General features: G+C 36.7%; 1 protein-coding gene across 8 annotated transcripts in view; it reads right to left on the bottom strand.

Moving 5' to 3' along the window:
* Window positions 1–2,067: 2,067 nt before the first annotated feature.
* The window catches only part of LOC129443214 (phosphatidylinositol 4-phosphate 5-kinase type-1 gamma), a 60,703-nt gene continuing 43,627 nt past the window's right edge, over window positions 2,068–19,143 (bottom strand). For 2 of the 8 annotated variants that reach the window (XM_073857454.1, XM_073857478.1), the window contains exons 11-19: window positions 16,184–16,268; window positions 15,942–16,103; window positions 15,647–15,779; window positions 15,533–15,568; window positions 15,148–15,258; window positions 14,197–14,428; window positions 12,198–12,266; window positions 10,094–10,168; window positions 2,068–8,305 (exon numbers count right to left, since the gene is read on the bottom strand). In XM_073857454.1, coding sequence (XP_073713555.1) covers window positions 10,100–10,168; window positions 12,198–12,266; window positions 14,197–14,428; window positions 15,148–15,258; window positions 15,533–15,568; window positions 15,647–15,779; window positions 15,942–16,103; window positions 16,184–16,268 — 897 coding nt within the window. In that variant the 3' untranslated portion in view covers window positions 2,068–8,305; window positions 10,094–10,099. The remainder of the gene's footprint in view (window positions 8,306–10,093; window positions 10,169–12,197; window positions 12,267–14,196; window positions 14,429–15,147; window positions 15,259–15,532; window positions 15,569–15,646; window positions 15,780–15,941; window positions 16,104–16,183; window positions 16,269–19,143) is intronic. The other 6 variants (XM_073857460.1, XM_073857463.1, XM_073857472.1 and 3 more) reach the window with 6 other exon arrangements.

Here is a 19,143-nt window from a genome sequence, read left to right as displayed (position 1 = left end):
AAGACAAGCATCCTGAAGTTACAAGAGTCTTAAAGAGACAAGCATCCCGAAGAGACAAGCGTCCCAAAGAAACAAGCATGCCAAAGAGACAAGAGTCTTGAAGAGAAAAGAGTCTTGAAGAGAAAAGAGTCTTGAAGAGACAAGTGTCCCGAAGAGACAAGCATCCTGAAGTGACAAGAGTCTTAAAGAGACAAGCGTCCCGAAAGAGACAAGCGTCCCGAAAGAGACAAGCTTCCCGAAGAGACAAGAATCCTGAAAAGACAAGCGTCCCAGAGAAACAAGTCATGAAGAGACAAGTTTCCCGAACAGACAAGCATCCTGAAGAGACAAGAGTCTTAAAGCGACAAGTGCCCCGAAGAGACAAGTGCCCCGAAGAGACAAGTGCCCCGAAGAGACAAGCACCCTGAAGAAACAAGCGTCCTGAAGAGACAAGAGTCTTGAAGAAACAAGCGTCCCGAAAAGACAAGCGTCCCAAAGAAACAAGCGTGCCAAAGAGACAAGAGTCTTGAAGAGAAAAGAGTCTTGAAGAGAAAAGAGTCTTGAAGAGACAAGTGTCCCGAAGAGACAAGCATCCTGAAGTGACAAGAGTCTTAAAGATACAAGCGTCCCGAAAGAGACAAGCTTCCCGAAGAGACAAGAATCCTGAAAAGACAAGCATCCCAGAGAAACAAGTCATGAAGAGACAAGTTTCCCAAACAGACAAGCATCCTGAAGAGACAAGAGTCTTAAAGCGACAAGTGTCCCGAAGAGACAAGTGCCCTGAAGAGACAAGTGCCCCGAAGAGACAAGCATCCTAAAGAAACAAGTGCCCTGAAGAGACAAGTGCCCCGAAGAGACAAGCATCCTGAAGAAACAAGCGTCCTGAAGAGACAAGAGTCTTGAAGAGACAAGTGTCCCGAAAAGACAAGCGTCCCAAAGAAACAAGCGTGCCAAAGAGACAAGAGTCTTGAAGAGACAAATGTCCCGAAAAGACAAGTGTCCTGAAGAGACAAGAATCTTGAAGAGACAAGCATCCCGAAGAGACAAGCGTCCCAAAGAAACAAGTGTGCCAAAGAGACAAGAGTCTTGAAGAGACAAGAGTCTTGAAGAGAAAAGAGTCTTGAAGAGAAAAGAGTCTTGAAGAGACAAGTGTCCCGAAGAGACAAGCATCCTGAAGTGCAAGAGTCTTAAAGAGACAAGCGTCCCGAAAGAGACAAGCTTCCCAAAGAGACAAGAATCCTGAAAAGACAAGCGTCCCAGAGAAACAAGTCATGAAGAGACAAGTTTCCCCAACAGACAAGCATCCTGAAGAGACAAGACTCTTAAAGCGACAAGTGTCCCGAAGAGACAAGTGCCCCGAAGAGACAAGCATCCAGAAGAGACAAGCGTCCTGTAGAGACAAGCGTCCTGTAGAGACAAGCGTCCTGAAGAGACAAGTGTCCCGAAGAGACAAGCGTCCTGAAGAGACAAGCGTCCTGAAGAGACAAGCATCCTGAAGAGATAAGAGTCTTGAAAAGACGAGTGTCCTGAAGAGACAAGCATCCTGAAGAGACAAGTGTCCCGAAGAGACAAGCGTCCTGAAGAGACAAGCGTCCTGAAGAGACAAGCATCCTGAAGAGATAAGAGTCTTGAAAAGACGAGTGTCCTGAAGAGACAAGCATCCTGAAGAGACAAGCATCCTGAAGAGACAAGCATCCTGAAGAGACAAGCATCCTGAAGAGACAAGTGCCCCGAAGAGACAAGCATCCTTTAAACGAAAGTCTAGCAAAATATAAAAAAGATAAAATAAAACAACCAGAGTAAAGTAGTGTTTGCATTGTACTGTATAAGTAAACAAATAATTTTCATACAGGTATATTAAGAATTTGTGTGTGTACTTTCTGTCAGTCGTGAAGCTGTGACATTGATTTGTAAGTGAATGTAAATGATTTAACCATACATTTTAGATGAGAGAGATTACATGCGATTTGTTTTGTCCAGCAGACAGAAAACTAAATCTGATGTGCGATCTGCTTGTTTCAAACACAAGCACATGACAAAATACAACAAATTCACTGCCCAATATAAAACATCACAAAGAGATTCATGTCATTTGTCATATACACTTTTATTATCAGCTGATAAACACACAGGCCATTGATGTTCTTGATTACAAATGAACATATACAGATTCTTCAGTACTGGATCCTGCTGTCCGACACATGCAATGATTTTCATGAAATGACAGCTAGCAGTACAGTAGAGACAAATAACCAAACACATTCATACAAAATCTCTCACACAAACACACATGTGTGTATTACATACCCATTAACACCAAGGAGCGGTTTCACAGACAAGTCTCAAGTCCAGTACCAGTTTAAAACACATGTCTGAGATGTCTAAACTAAAAACAGCTTGTCCTGACATATCTTAAAATATATCAGTATCATTGTTTTGTCTCAAGATGTAAAAACTACTAAATATTGTTTAACTAAGGCCTAGTCTTGGTTTAATCTAAACCCTGTCCTGGAAACCACCCCTAGAGCTTTAAACTAGACATTTAATGAGCTAAAGGACCGGACACTGTTTATTTATCATGTATGACATGCAGCCCAAAAATAAAACTCTTTTTATTTCAAACATATAATACATTATAACTGTAAAACATCATGTACATTATACTACAGAGACACACAGACTGATAGATGTTGATATTATTAACAATGTCCTTATAATGATATCTATGTCACTGTAAGGCCAGATCTCAGTTCTTGAAGTTCATGAAGTTATTGAAGATGAAGTATATCAGCAACTATCAATTGAATGAAATAAAACAAATAAAAAGGTTTTATGGTGCCGCTTTCTGTTTAAATGAGAAGGGGAATGTTTAGAGTATATTACAGTAAACCAGTGTAAACGTCTACAGTATATTACTGTTAAATATAATTTACCATTATCATGAAATAACATTCATAATCCAATTTACGTCTATAATGTGATTAGTATGTAATTAAAAAAATTACAAAAAGAAATGCAGGATGAGGCTGAATAGTCAAACGAAAGCTGTAATTATGCAGCTGGTTGCCAGTAACTTACTGTAGAAGACAAAGACTGAAAATGTTTCATGTTCATTTAACTTTGAACAAACTGTTGCCAGTAAATAACATAAATGTAAAATCTACAGTAAGTTACTGGCAGCTAGTTGCCATTAATACCCAGTAATACTGTAATTTCTACAGACATTTTTTACAGTGTAACTGGATGATGAAGATAACTGTAAAAAATCTTTGGATTATAGAGGAGTTCAGGCTGATAGTCAAATTGATCTCATCTACACATTTTTAAATGTATTATTATTTGCTATTATTGCATTGTGTTTTTTTATTGCATTGTTAACTTTGCATTTTGGCATTAAAATGGTTTCAAACCATTGCAATACCTACAACTGTAGCCCAAAAATGTCTTATATCTGGCTATTGGCTACAGATTAACATTACAGGTCACATGACATCAGCTGAGAAAGTTACGATAACACTTTGTTTACACAGAGCCATTGTTACACGTGTACTTACTATAGTAACAAACAGTAAAGTATGAATAACTAATCCTAAACCAAACCCCTATAGTAAATACATGTTGTTCAGCAATAATACTCACTAAGTGAGTGGTTCTCAAACTTTTGGGTGTGCCAACGTGTAGGGTGCAAAGAAAATTCATGACATAAAAAAATCTCTAACCTAATTTGTATATGTTTTGTTTAATTCAATGTAGTGCTGTTGGTTAGTTTATGTACATACAAATATGTATTTTATAAAATGTCATAAAACTGGGGCTGGGCACTATCTCACGCCTCCCAGTTAAAGAACCACTGCACTACTTAAAAATATTATTACACTGTAGGAAGAACACCATGAAATAAAGTGTAACCAATGTTATTTTATAAGCATCCCAAGTTATTATGTTTTGATGAGAGATAACAAAGAGCAACAGTTATATGTGTAATGTTTAATCATACACAATAAGACCAGCAGCATGTTTTAAAACAAATAAACCCACACACACAACGCAAAATTTAATATTTCGTATTAACAGACTGAAATATCATCCAGGCCGGTTCACTTAATGATAAACAGAAATTGTCAGATGCACAGATACTAACTAATACTGGGTTCAATTTAAATTCATAAATGATATTATATTTTACGATCATGGGTAGAAATTTTCATAATTTTGTTTCCAAGCTGAATTAATTTCCCTGTCATCACAGGACCCTGATCATATTCCTCTTACAGTATTTACAGTATATACACACCAGCATTATAACCAGATCATATAAGCCAAACTGTGTTTTTCAGTCGTGTTCCCGGTGATCCACTGCACTGCACATTTAGGGCCGTTTCTGGGCATAGGCAAAGTAGGCAGTCGCCTAGAGCGCCACCAGCTGCAGGGGCGCCAAAGAGCGTATATACATTTTGACAGCTGCTTCACTGACTAAAAATAAGTAAAAACTGAGCACTGAAACAAAATAAAAGAGAAACTCTGAATGTTGCATGTACAGCACAATATTTCACCAGCATCAGACAGAAGGTGGTATTTGTGGTTTGCCCAAAATTATTGTAGCTTTTCAAGACCACAACCTTTGTTTTTTACACATAAATAATTAAGAAAAGGAAGCTATAAACTATAATAAACATAGTTTTATTTTTAGTAAGTAACCACAAATTGACTATGTTCTCACCGTAATAACAACAGTATTTTATTTGTAGTAAAACTATGGTATTAAATCAGCTAAAATCGTGTTTACTTCAAAAATAAAGCCATGATTAATTTTCCTCATGATGATACAGTTACTGTAAATATGGCTCACCGTGGATATGAAATGAGATGCATTAAAGATTTGAGTGATACAGGATCACAACATGATTTGTGTTTTTTGTATGTAACAGTGCATGTATAATTGTATGATCTGGGGTGCCAATAAGGGTTTCGCCTAGGGCGTCAAAATGGCTAGAAACGGCCCTGTGCATATTTCATATCAACTCAAATCTTTATTTATAAAGCACTTTAAAACAACCACAGTTGACCAAAGTGCTGAACAGAAAACATCTAAACATAAAAACTAGGGATGCACCGAATCCAGATTTTTTAGGTTCGGCCGAATCCCGAATCCACCGTTTAAGATTCGGCCGAATGCGAAACCGAATACCGAATCCTACTCGCATCCTTATTCCAACACAGTAAAACACATTAATGAAGTAAAAAACGTCCACAGCAGTGTATTTTTCATTTTATTTAATTTTAACTGTACATTATGCCAGGATGACAAGTTGGAAAAACTATTTTGACAATTACCATAAGCCTATGCATAATGAAAGCGATGCGTTGCGATACGCTCGTTTTTCCAATAAGCAAGCAGCTCCGCGCTGAAAACTATATTTAACTTTGAGTGAGAAGCTCCGCTCGTCAATGTCAGTCTTCACACGGCCGTCCAATTACAGTGGAGGAGGGGCGGGACATTACCACAGCAACCAACCGGCTCACAGCTGAAGCATCACAGCTACCAAGCGCTCGGCTGAAAAACAGCTGGCATTTGGGGTCCTCAAGGCGTTTTCAGCGGTGTTTAAAAGTTTTGGTGTGTCCAGCTGACCGAAAGAAAAAGCTCATCTCCACGTCAGCACCCGATGTGTGTAATCAACGGCTGCGTGACGTCGACCAGCGTAGCGCAAGCCTAGGGTTCGGTTCGGTGGAAAAAAAATCTAGGATTCGGCCGAACCCGAACCCCGCCAAAAAGCCCAGTATTCGGCCGAATCCGAAACCGAATCCTGGATTCGGTGCATCCCTAATAAAAACGCAACTCATGCAAGATTTATAAAACAAATTAAAATTTAAATAAAACAAATTTAAAACACATGTCTAGTGTCAAAGGCCAAAGAGAAGAGCTGGGTTTTTAAGAAGTGACTTAAAAGAAGATAATGAAGAGGCCTGCCTAACGGGCAGAGGCAGATCATTCCATAGTTTAGGAGCTGCCACAGCAAAAGCCCGGTCCCCTCTAAGCTTACGCTTTGTTTTGGGCACATCCAGGAGTAGTTGATCAGTTGACCTGAGAGAACGGGCGGGTGTATAAGGGTGTAACTTCTCAGAAATGTAATTAGGAGCAAGACCATGTAAAGATTTAAAAACAAATAAGAGAACTTTAAAATGGATCCTGAAATGTATGGGTAACCAGTGAAGTGAGGCTACAATAGGGGTAATATGCTTGTATTTGCGTGTTTCAGTTAACAGACGTGCTGCAGCGTTATGAACCAACTGCAACCGAGCAACAGAGGACCCACTAACCCCAACATACAGTGCGTTACAGTAATTCAGCCGAGTTGTAACAAAGGCGTGTATTACTGTCTCAAAGTGCTGCCTTGAAAGAAGAGGCTTTATTTTAGCCAGCTGCCTCAACTGAAAAAAGCTGGATTTAACGACTGCTCTGATCTGACTGTCAAGCTTAAGGTCGGAATCAAAGTCAGTTTCTTGTACCGAGACAGGGCACCCAGATCAGCAGAGGAGGTGCCAACAAAAACCATCACCTCTGTCTTTTTGACATTAAAACGTAAAAAGTTAAGAGACATCTAGGCCTGTATATCATTTAGACACTCAAGCAACCGTCTGATAGTTCCATTCTTGCCAAGAGGCATATAAATCTGTCTATCATCTGCGTAAAAATAGAAAGACATGCCATGCTTCCTGATGATTGAGCCTAGCGGTAGCAGATACAGAGAGAATAAAAGAGGACCTAAAACTGAGCCCTGCGGAACCCCACAGGTGAAAGGAGCGGAGGAGGACTTAAAGTCACCACAGCTGGCACAGAAAGTCTGACCTGAACCATTTGAGTGCTGTGCCCTTGATGCCCACCCTCTGCTCCAAACAAGAGATCAGAATTTCATGGTCTAAAGTGTCAAATGCAGCAGTTAAATCAAGAATAACAGAATCACCAGAATCAGTGGCTAAAAGATATCATTAAAAACTTTTAAAAGAGCAGATTCTGTGCTGTGCATAGTTTTAAAACCAGACTGGTAAATTTCAAGAATACTGTGTTCTTTCAGATAAGCCATTAAATGACTGTAAACTATCTATTCAAGGACCTTTGAGAGAAATGGTAGTCTGGAAATAGGCCTGAAAGTTCCAAGATCTGAAGGATCCAAATCAGGTTTTTTGATTAGAGGTTGCACTATTACATGTTTAAAAACCTCACCTGATGACAAACTGCTATTAATAACGGCAAGAACAGAAGGAAATCCCTCTTTAAAAATCAAAATGATTTGTCTCTTCTATCTGACTGTAATCTTTGGGAGAGAGCTCCGTGGACTGAGGTGAGGTGTGTCACATAAGAGATCATGTGCAGAGCAGTGGATCACCACGAACATGATTGAAAACCACTGATCGAGATAGCAATAGACTCATGGACTGATCCGCTTTACCTCAGGAGTCTATTGCTATCTGGGTATCACCACTAACCATGACAACCAATATCAGTAAAGTATCACCTATAAATACAATAGAGTTAAAAATATTTACAAAATGGTCAAATTATTTTATGACTGACAGAAAAAAATGTACACTTATATTCAGCTTTGAATGTTATTCTCTTTCTATAGCCATGAAATAGTCTGATTTTCTCTCGTAAGCTCTTCTGCAAATCAGGGTCGGCAGGTGGGCAATAGAGCATCTTTACGAACATATGAAGCGATTTAGGTTTGTTTATTTATTTAGCAGACGCTGTTATCCGAAGTGACTTACAGATGAGAGAGCATTCAACATTTCGTCTTACTGTAATGCTTTCATTTTTAGATCTTTTATGTTTTCATCACACTGCACAAGATTTGTTTTAAACATCGCAGAGGCACACAACATAAAAACATATCATATCATTACTGTACATGCAATCGTGTATGATCTGCAGGAAAATGGAGAGAAATATTTGCATAATGAAGATGCTGTACGGGATACAGCTCACACACTTCATAAATGATACGATAATGATATGATACACATACACAAGTCTGATCTGAGTGCATTATGGGTCGTCCACACATCAGGACAGCATTACAGTACATGAACTATATCAGAGAGTCACACGTGAAGGTTTGTCTTACATGATCTGACACAAACACACGGGACAGTCAGAGATGAGGAATGATGGGAAATGGCACCCAGGCTATTTTTTCTGGGTTTTCTGTCCCTTTTCATCACGCTGAGAAGAGCAGAGTCAGCATTACAACATCTGTCTGACGACAGATCAGTCACCGCACAAGTCTTCATTCATCCTACAGCACATTTCTACTGTAGATTCAGCTTACTGTAAAGAGAGAGAGAGCGAGAGCAGATTAATGAAATATCAGCTAATAAAAAAACATATTTGCATCTTCATTTACACGACAACACATCACTAAAGTTCTTTTTACACAATAATAACACAAACATGAAAAACTCTTTTAAATCAAATATTGTAAATTATGCATCCATAACTTTTGCATCATGCATGTATGAAATATTTGTATTTACAATAACATCTACATTTACTACTTTTCAAGGGGTCATATTACGCCATTTCATGTTTTAATAAAATTTTCGAGATCTTCTTTTTAACTCTTTCGCCGCCATTGACGAGATATCTTGTCAATTAAGAGAAAACGCTTCCCCGCCAATGACGAGATTTTCCGTCTTTCCGCAATACCACTATTATACTTATACAACCCGGAAGTAGCGCCTCACGTGAAAAAGAAGACCTCCGTGTATGTTTTAAAGATCGCTCTGAATGGGATCTCTATCAAAAGTCCTTCGCAAAAAATGGAATTATCTCAGCTTTTTGCTCAAAATTGGGTGTTTTTGAAGAAACCTACCCATGTTTGAGAGGTGATTACAAGAGAATTAATGAAGGTAGGATGAAACGTTTTTTTTGTTTGAAAGCAGAGGGTCTGTTCTTTCATCTGATGTATTGTTTGTTTATTTAAAGAACATTTTCTGGAAGGCATTAAACTTTTGTGAAAATCATGAAAAATGCTGGCGCTGGCTGGCAACTTTTTTTAAAAACGCTGGCGGGGAAAGAGTTAAAATTGAAGGCATATCCACGCCATAAAACAGCTAAATCTAATGGGAAGATTTGATGGGAAAAAACGGCCCAAACGTATACTAAAAAAAAAGAAGGCGTAACTTTTATTCTTGCTGTTGTATTGTTGCTGTCACCACCATGTCGTGGAGACGCTGTGTTTCGGAAGCTGATATTTTAAACATGGTAAGTGGCGTAACATTTCTGTCAAATGCTTGAGGTATTTGGCCAATCACAATGCACTGGATAGCTGGCCAATCAGACAGGCTTGAGCACAATTCAGAATTGGCCTCCATTCAATTCATGAATTGGATTAACTCCGCCCTACAGGAAGTTAAATTGGAATTGGAATGACAGGAAGTGGAATTAAATTCATGTCAATTCAAAGAAATTCCACAGTCACACAACACAAAGAATCTCACATACATTCAGTTTAGGAAAGTTACTTTGGAAAATTGTTTGGTAACCATTTTGAGTAGTACTTGATTAAAGAAAAGCGTTCTGGGAAATGTTCCAATGTGTTCCACAAAATAACAATTACAAAAAAATCTAACTTAATTATTTATGTGGATAGAGTTTTTTAACATGAATTGCTGGGGGAAAACATTTCCTGTTAATGTAATCTGTACAAGTAGTTAAAACAAATATAATTTATAGAATATGTAATGCAATCATATCTGACATAATTATACTGAAAGATTCATTTTTAACACTTCACTTACTGTATAATATGTATATGAATTTCTTTGAATTTCTATTGAATTGCAATTCTGCTTTAATTCAATTTGTAATTCTAGATCCTGTTTTTGACATCAATTCAAATTCAAGAATTGAATTGGAATTTAGGAATCGTTCTCAATTCAATTTTGAATTGTGCACAAGCCTGCAATCAGAGCACAAGGCACTTTTCATAACAATGAACTTCTGTCTCTGGTGTAATAGTGTGTTCATATGAGATAAAGACGTCACAGTGTCACCTGTGTGTTTTTCTCCAGGGGTTTGTGAGAATGTGTTTTGTTCCTATAACAGCAAACTTACTGCCTGTTAATCCTCATCAGATACAGAGTTATAATGAAGAGGTGAATGAACCCAACTTCTCTCATCTTGATGCTGCTGAAACACCACAACAGCAGAGGGCGCCAGAGACACGAGCACATGCAGACAGACAGACAGCACAGAGAGACAGACAGACAGACAGACAGGAGACATGCAGAGGCCATGAAATACACACAAAGACAGAAAGAGCAAATGTATGAGGAGCCAAACCTGTGTGTCTGTGTTTATAATGTCATACTCTCATACTACTCTAAAAGGCAACTATTCTCAAGCATGCAGTATGTATACTGTGTACAAAATAAAAAAAAATTGTATGTATGTTATATCCAGATGACTTATTACATTAGTTTAGTCAAAATGTGTAATATAGAACACTGAATACTCTTTCCCACAATGCATTGCACTCAACCTGATCGACCAATGTGAGGAATGAACCAGAAGTGATATCTGTTTTAAACAATGCCTTTTTAATTGAGTACTTAATTTGACTATAAAAAATTTAGAATAAAAAACTGATAAAAAATGGTTTTATGATTTGTTTCTGTGCTAATAACCAAATGCCACTGAATGTAAACTGACGGGGTGGTTTGGTTCGAAAAGGTGATACACCTTCAAATTAATATAACTTTGGCATTTATTTATTTTTTGGTCTAGAAACCTAATCTTAGTCTTGTTTTAAAGAAGACACTTTAAAGTTTTTCACCTGGAGGTGAAAATATTAAATTAAAAAATGTTAAAGCAGTTTAAATTTATTGCAATGAATAAAAATAATGCAATAAAGTATATATTTTATACATAAAAAGGTTATAATTTTAGTGGTTTTACCAGCAACGGCCACTAGGTGTTAACAGATTGCTGCATACTCTCATCACAAACTAATAAATGACTGTCACAGCATCATTATTACTGCTAAAAGATTTTGAAACATGAAAACTACATTCTTAGACCTTTCCAACAATATATAGTTTGGCATGATAGATTAAAATTTACATGCAAAATATTGAAGTAAACTCAGGTGTCCCGCTGACAGGACAGTTCCAGTTAAGGGGTTAAATATGCACTATAATGGGGTCATATGATAATAATTTAGCACACTGCATGCTGCTTTACAGTAATACGCAGTATGCAGTATATACTGTATGTATGCTAATATTCAATTTCAAACAAAATGCATGCTAGTTTCTTCACAACAATGTGATGACTGCTTGTGATTTTGCGGTGAACAACAGTAAAAGAGAGAGAAATGCAGTACATTTACACTAGTATACTGTATCTCACTACTAACACTGCTGTACTGTATGTAGAGAGCATCTAACTAGATAGTTTATTAGGAATCTACACTAATGAGAAAATCAATAACATCTACAATAAAGTTAACACGAAAACTAAAGTCTAATGCAGGATTTCCCAACCGATCCAGAATAGATCTTGACTGTGTTGTAAAGATATCAGCAATCAAATGTTTAAAGGACACATATTATGCCCATTTTTTACAAGATGTAATATACGTTTCAGGTGTGCCTAGAATGTGTCTGTAAAGTTTTAGCTCAAAATACCCCACAGATCATTTATTATAGGATGTCCAAAATGCCCCTATTTGATGTCTGTACCTTTAAATGCAAATGAGCTTCAGCTTCTCACTCCTTTACTAACAGACAGTGAGCGCTTTTAATAGATCTGATTCCTGTGAATACAGTCTGAGACAATAGTATCTTTAGCCAAATCACTGCTACAATGGCTAACATATATATTCAGAAAAGCTTTTGGTCAAAATTATCCAGACAGTCAGTGGCTGTGGCTTTGTCAGTGTGACATCACATTAACAAGAGAATCAAAACACAATGAGTCTAATGACACTGCTTTGGTTTAATGGGGTTAAAAATGAGATTTTTTTCATTGTAGGGCGTTTGTGTTCACAAACATTTATATCAAAAAACTCTGTAAAAGTGGATTTTGCATAATATGGGACAAAACTAAGATGTCAACACAGTCTGACAAATGAGTAAATGCTGTCCTGTAAGTTTGATGTTAGGTTAGGAGATCCTGCTGTAAAATAAACCTGAAGCACTGAGAAATCTTCACTTACAACACTGCATGAGCTCAACTTTCTCCTGTGAAGAACTGGAGAATAAAGCCAATATCTGCCTTCAGCATACTGACAACACACACACATACATACACACAAATACACATGCACACACACACAAACAGAAGGGAACAGAAAAACAATGTGATGTTGTTTATGAAGGTTTGAGAAATGAAAGGGAAAAGATGAGCAATCAAACATCAAATAAATCATAATGCTGATGTCAAAATTACATCATAACTAACTAACTATTACTTTTCTCACTTAATACTGTATATGTTGTTCTTGTGTTACTGTGTATAAAATCTCTTTTATATGTGATTTTTTATTAAAGTGTACAGCTGAAACTTGCCCTGCCTTATTGGCTGACATCACCAATCCCTCCTTGCATTATAACAATTCAGTCATTCCTGATGTCCAACCCAACCGCTTTGTTTTTGTTTTATGTTTGAGTAGTGACACCGACACTGACTGATAAATATCTGTAACTACTTCACATCACTGACCATTAACTTTTGTAAATAACAGAACAGAGAAGAAAAAAGAGAGAGAAAGAAATAAAGAGAAAAAAGTTAGCTATGATGAAATGAACGAATAAGATAAGTGATGAAAACAACACACATATCATTCTTTCTCTCTCTCTCTACGTATATGGGTGATTCTCACGAAAACTTGGTTTTAAACATGTCAAGCATGAAAATGTAAAAATTGCTTAAATTTACTTTTTTTCCCACCAGACATTGAAAAACCAAGTCTGGAGTAAATGGGAACATTAATTTAAAAACTTTTACTTATCATTTAACACTTTTTGTAACATAATTTAAAAAATTAGTCCTAAAAAATCTCATTACCGCAACAGTCAGAAAACATCAACACTGACATATTTTCAAAATGACATGACAAACCTGAAAGAACACAAATTTGGAGATTCTGCACATGCATTTAAAATCAAAGTATTATGCTTTTATTAATTAAATTAACATTTAATAAGCATCTGTTGCGGTAATGATAATCAAAATGTCGTGTAAGCATTCTGACAAGACAATATTTCAAATTAACTGTAAAAAAATGATCTTACCTGGTAGCCATCTTGAAGTAACTGGTCCATGTGCTTGGTCACTCAAAATCAAACTTTATTAAAATTCTCTATGTGTGCTTAAACTGTTCTCAAAAAGTGTTGCGGAGGATGAGAACATCAGGCATGGACACATCATTTTCCTAATTTTTCTTCATTATTATTATACATGAATATTCAGTAAATATTTTTTCTGTCATCTAAAGTAGTCTAGCAAAACATCCATTTATTTTTTTTCTTAATATGTTTGTGTTAATTTGATTGAATTACAACATAACGCATGTTCAAACACAGCCGGACACATTGCGGTAATGAGAATTTCAGCAGAAAATGAGATAAAATTTCTAATTATAAATTCTTATGTTGAAATCACACATTGTGCAAGGTAGAAGACAGTATTGTGTTAATTCTGATGCTTTTTAATGTTACTATATTACACATTTTAAAGCTAAAATCATTAATGCCGTGGTGTTTCAATGGTTTCGTGAGAATCACCCATATACATATCAAAGTAGAGAGAGAGAGAGAGGTAGTGTGTGTTTGTTTATGTGTATGTTTGAATGTGTGTGTCCTAATACCACCTGTTACAATATAGCAGAAGCAAGAAAAAAATCATAAGCTGAGTTTCCATTAGCCCTCAAATTACGCAAATTGACTTGCAAATTAAAAAAAAATGGAAAATTTTTATGATGAAATATGCAATTTCCGAACGCAGAACTTTTCAGTGATAAAAAACACCTGCAAGGCCTGAAAGAGATCAAGCATCAGCCAAGTAAGAAAAAGTAACGCAAAAGTAAGCATTACTTTACATGGAAAGTAACTAAGTAACGCAATTAGTTACTTTTTTGGGAGTAACTTAATATTTGCATTACTTTTAAAAGTAACTTTCCCCAACACTGCTCGTAATGTTTTACTCAGACTTACAAAGCAGATGTCAGAAGATGTTGCGAGCTCCTCCTCCAGTGATTCATGACTTTGAGACTCTACAGTCGCTCTTACACTGGAACAGATCTGCTCAGACGTCTCGGGTTCAGTGCCCGTCTTCAGTCGGGTGGGCGTGTCTTCAGGAAGTGTTGCCATGGAAACATCAGTTTGTGATGGTGCAGTTATCTCTGTCTCTCGTGTTGGGTCCAGGACGTTCACATCTTCTGCCACACTAATAAAAAACACAAAAGTCAAAATGTTGTCATAAATGATAGATTAAAGATAAATTGGTTTCTGTGTTCTTTAAAGCACAAATGTTCTTCAGTAGATGCTCTCATATCTATGAGATATATATATCAAGAACTTTAATTTAGCCTAGAGGTCTTCTCGTGTCTAAAGAAATGTACCCGACCTAAAATGACGAAATCACTTTTTAAACGAACCCAACGTGCATAAATATATATATTTTTAAGAAAGACCCAACCAAAGATAAACTCGAGAAAATAAGACCGGATTTCAACCCAAACCAGTGGCAATTTTTTGTAACCTATTTAATCTCAAATGTAAATCGCACAGACATGGCCTCACAACCGATTTGGAACGCTGCTCCATTTATTTTCCTTTGTTATCTGACGACGACACCATGAAAACCACCAAAAAGTACATTTATGTTCAAGTTCATTGACAGGTCTGGCTAAATGAAAATTAACCACGACCAGCCGTAGGTTGTCTCAGGTCCGTTCTGCAAAAACACATTAATTTTAAATCACCAGAGGCCGCTAATATTATACCTGACCCGTGTCCGAGGCACACATGAAACTTTTAAACCTAAACCCGTTCGGGTCTCGGGTCTGATTTTGGATGTAACTGGACTCGTGAAGACCTTTAATTTAGTCTCTAAAAGCTGAACTTAAGACCTAAGATTGCTAACACAATATTTGAGCTCCATACTTGATCTCTGGAGATTCATCAGGCTCCTCAAAGTCTCGGTTTCTCTTCACCTCCACCTGTACAGTGATGGTCTGCTGATCCTCTTCGTGAACATCAACAACTTCCTGTGTCCTGGAGAACGCACAAAAACTTTCATGTGTGAACATCAAAATAACCACAAATCATCAGCTTCATTCTTCATAGTTATTATAAATAAACATTACATTTACAATAAACACAAAGAATGTTTGCAATGTTTACATCATACTTCAATAAATATTATAGTACATACATGTAAAAATGGCAAAGATTCCCATGGTACCATATCTGTATAAAATCATGCAAATATCTTTCTTTTCAGATTAGGATTTACTGAAAGACACAATCATATAAACACAACTCTCACCTTCCCTCAGCATCCTTCAAAGACAACGTCTGCCTTCTGGAAAATCAAATACATGATATTATCTTTTATTTATACTCTACAGCTGAATAGCAGATATATAAGAGAGATGTTCACCTGTATCGTGGATGTTCTGTAGTGTCTGATGGTGAACGTTCAGGTATGGATATGGAGTTGTTTGAGGACAGCGTGGTGGCTACAGACACTGTAGTCGCTTCTTCAAATGATGGAGGGGTGCAAGACGGCAGACCTGATAGAGAACATTAGAAAAAACAGTAAAGCTGTTAAACTACAAAAAGAGTAAAACTACAAATGTTATGAGATTAATTAGGTTAGGCAAGTAAATATGGTTGATTTCTTTTTTAGATTACATTTTAGTCACAGCTAGAAATTGTGAAAAGTCATATTTTACCATCATTTTCCAGTACAGGGTAACTGTGAGCTCCTCTCAGATCATACGTGTTCTCGTATCTCTCTGAAGGAAGCTGACTGGCAGACCAGGCCGACCCGGGGCCGCCGAACTTGGGCACCGTCAGTGCCGCACGGCCTTTCTTAGCTGGTGATGCTTTCAGTGCTGAAGAAAACAGAAGTTTATAATCAGATTTATTTAGGATTTGTTTATTTAGCTTAACAGTGACTTTTATCAGTACTCACATGTACTCTTCTTAAACACAGTGCTGCTCATAAATCGAAAGAAACGATCAGCGTAGAAGTTCGGTCTGTGAACAGACACGGTGTCCTGAAACACAAGAAAGAAGAGATCATACAAATGCATTATGTGACTCATAAAATGAGTTCAGGTGTCTTAAATTTTCCAAGTACAATTGATTACTTTGCAAGACATACCCAGCTAACAGAAAAAAAGTTCTAAGAACGTTCCTTGAAAGTTCCCAACGTTCCCAAAAACGTTCTGCCAACATAAAAAGTGTTTCTTGACGTTCTAAGAATATTTCTGGGTTGTCTGAACATGAGAGGAATGTTACATTCTACCATTTTCAAAAGTTATGACAATGTCATGTTTTAATGTTCACACAATGTTTAAAACAACTGTTTTCTAGATTTACTTTTTAATAATAGAGAAACATTGCATTTTATTATTTTAAAAAATTATTATTAGATTAAAAACATTATTTCTGAATATTCTCAAAAAATATTGCTGTATAAAAGACAAATTCTTATTAAGTTTAGATTTTGATGATTTGTATTACCATTATGGTGATCCGTGTTTGTTTTAGTTTGGACTCTTGACCCTTGACGTTTTGCTTGCTAATTTTTCCGTCGGTTGCATTACTTTGTGTGTATCAAGCACATTTTGTTATAGTAATGTAAAGTTAGTGCAATTCTATAGCGGTTGGTACACAATAGTAAAGACCATTATCTAAATAATTAACTTACTCATCAAGTTTCATTTCTGTAAAATAATGTATATGAGATGCAGCACTCTCACAACAGGTTGTCATTAAAGATTCCTAGAGACTTTGGACAAAAATTAACCACTTTATATTTGGCACGTACAAACATCAAGAATCAGAGTACGAATCTGAACAATGGTGACAAATAAATGAAAAAAGTTATACTGCAATGCATGCATCTCATCCAGGATTCCCAGCATGCACTGCAGCATGGATAAATAATGAACTTTTTACAATTTTCTTTGCCACCATGGTTGAGACTCACACTCTGATTCTTGATGTTTGTGTGTCCCAAATAAGCAGTGGATAATTTTTGTCCAATGTTTCTAAAACTCCTCATTGACTAACTGCTTTTGCAAAAAACTTTTGATGAGTAAGTCAATTAATTATATGAGGATCTTTACCATTATGTAACAACCACAAGAGAATTAACTTCACATTACCATAACAAATGTGTTTTATGAACACAGGGAAAGCTAGCAAGCAAAAAGTCTAGGGTGAGTCCACTAAAACAAACACTGATCACCATAATGGTGACTTAAATTGAAACAAAAAATCAACATATAAACCTAATAAGTGAATTGTGTTTTTTACAGGAATATTCAGAAATAATGTTTTATAACAGTTTTAAAATAATAAAAAGCTATGTTTCTCTATCATTTACATAACAAGCAAACAAGTTAACATAAAAAACACAAGGTATGTGCACAAGGTATTTTTGCATCCAATTGAGGAAATACAATGATTCATGTTTATATGCATACTTTTCTCCTGATGATCGGATCACAGTTCGGACTAGAGGTCTTCTCGGGTCCAAAGAAATGTACCCGACCCGAAATGACCCGAATCACTACATACCCGAACCCGACGTGCATAAATAAACATTTTTTAAAGAAAGACCCGACCCGAGACAAACCCGAGAAAATTAGACCCGAGTCCGACCCGAACTAGTGAAAACTTTTTTTAACCCGACTGGAACCGGATGTAAACGGCACTGACGTGTGTGCATTCTGCAGACCCACGCGCAGCAGTCAGACAGAAAGAAACTCCGGTGGGCTTGCAACCAATTTGGCGAGCTGCTCCATTCGTATTACTTTGTTATCTGACGACGACACCAACGTAACCGCTAAAATGTACATTTATAATTGACTGACATGTTTGTCTCCATGAAAATGAACCTTCCGACAACCACACAATGTCGCAAGCGCTCTTGGCAAACAGATGAGAGGTTTGAAAAGGACATTGACGCACACAGGCGAGAGAGTTCGGGTCTTCTCGGGTCCGTTCAGAAAAAACACATTCATTTTTAAATTACCCGAGACCCGATGCCGCTATTATTCTACCCGACCCGTGTCGGAGGCACATGTGAAACTTTTAGACCCGAACCCGATCGGGTCGGACCTCGGGTTTTCGGATCTAAGTGGATCCGTGAAGACCTCTAGTTCGGACTACACCACCCATTTCAATACAACTGAAATTTGCATCTGATCGTTCTCAATCATCTTGATTAACGTGTTAACATGAAGGCTTATCAATACAATTAAGCCATCAATATGATTACAAAAGGGTTATTTATTTGCATGTAAACATAGCTATTGATGATTATGAGAAGAAGGTCAAGAAAGGTCAAATGTCTGCAGGTATTACTGTAATACCATTAAAAAAAATTAACCATGTTATTTGTGGTAAAAGTGTAGTAACCATGTTTTTTTATTTTAACTGTAGTAAACCATGCTTAAAGGAACAGTATGTAAGAAATTTATATCTCTATATTTATATTATTAATCATAAAATGGCACTGATATGCCACATTAAGACATTAAGAAATCATTTTCATTTCAAATACTTATATCACTGACCACAATGGTCCAGGCAAGATATTTAAAAAGTGGAGGTTTAGCCACAAGTTTTGTGATTGCAGTACCAGTTTTGGCCACAATCCTACATACTGTTCCTATAATTTTGATAAGGGTATGCAAGAACCTTCATTAAAGAGGTTATGGATCAGATTTTCATTGGCTTTCCAAACACCAGATATTGTTTTATGTATTTAAACATAATATTTCTACAATTATAAAACATATATTCCCGGCTAATTTCATACTACATAGTAGGCGAAAATCAGTAGGCGAAAAGTACATGGATGACCTACCACTTCCAGCATGATTTTGAAAAGTGTGCATGCATTTTGCAAACTAATAT

Source organism: Misgurnus anguillicaudatus, chromosome 2 (assembly GCF_027580225.2).
Source record: "Misgurnus anguillicaudatus chromosome 2, ASM2758022v2, whole genome shotgun sequence".
Lineage (NCBI taxonomy): Eukaryota > Metazoa > Chordata > Actinopteri > Cypriniformes > Cobitidae > Misgurnus > Misgurnus anguillicaudatus.
This window is presented reverse-complemented; position numbering and strand designations above follow the sequence as displayed.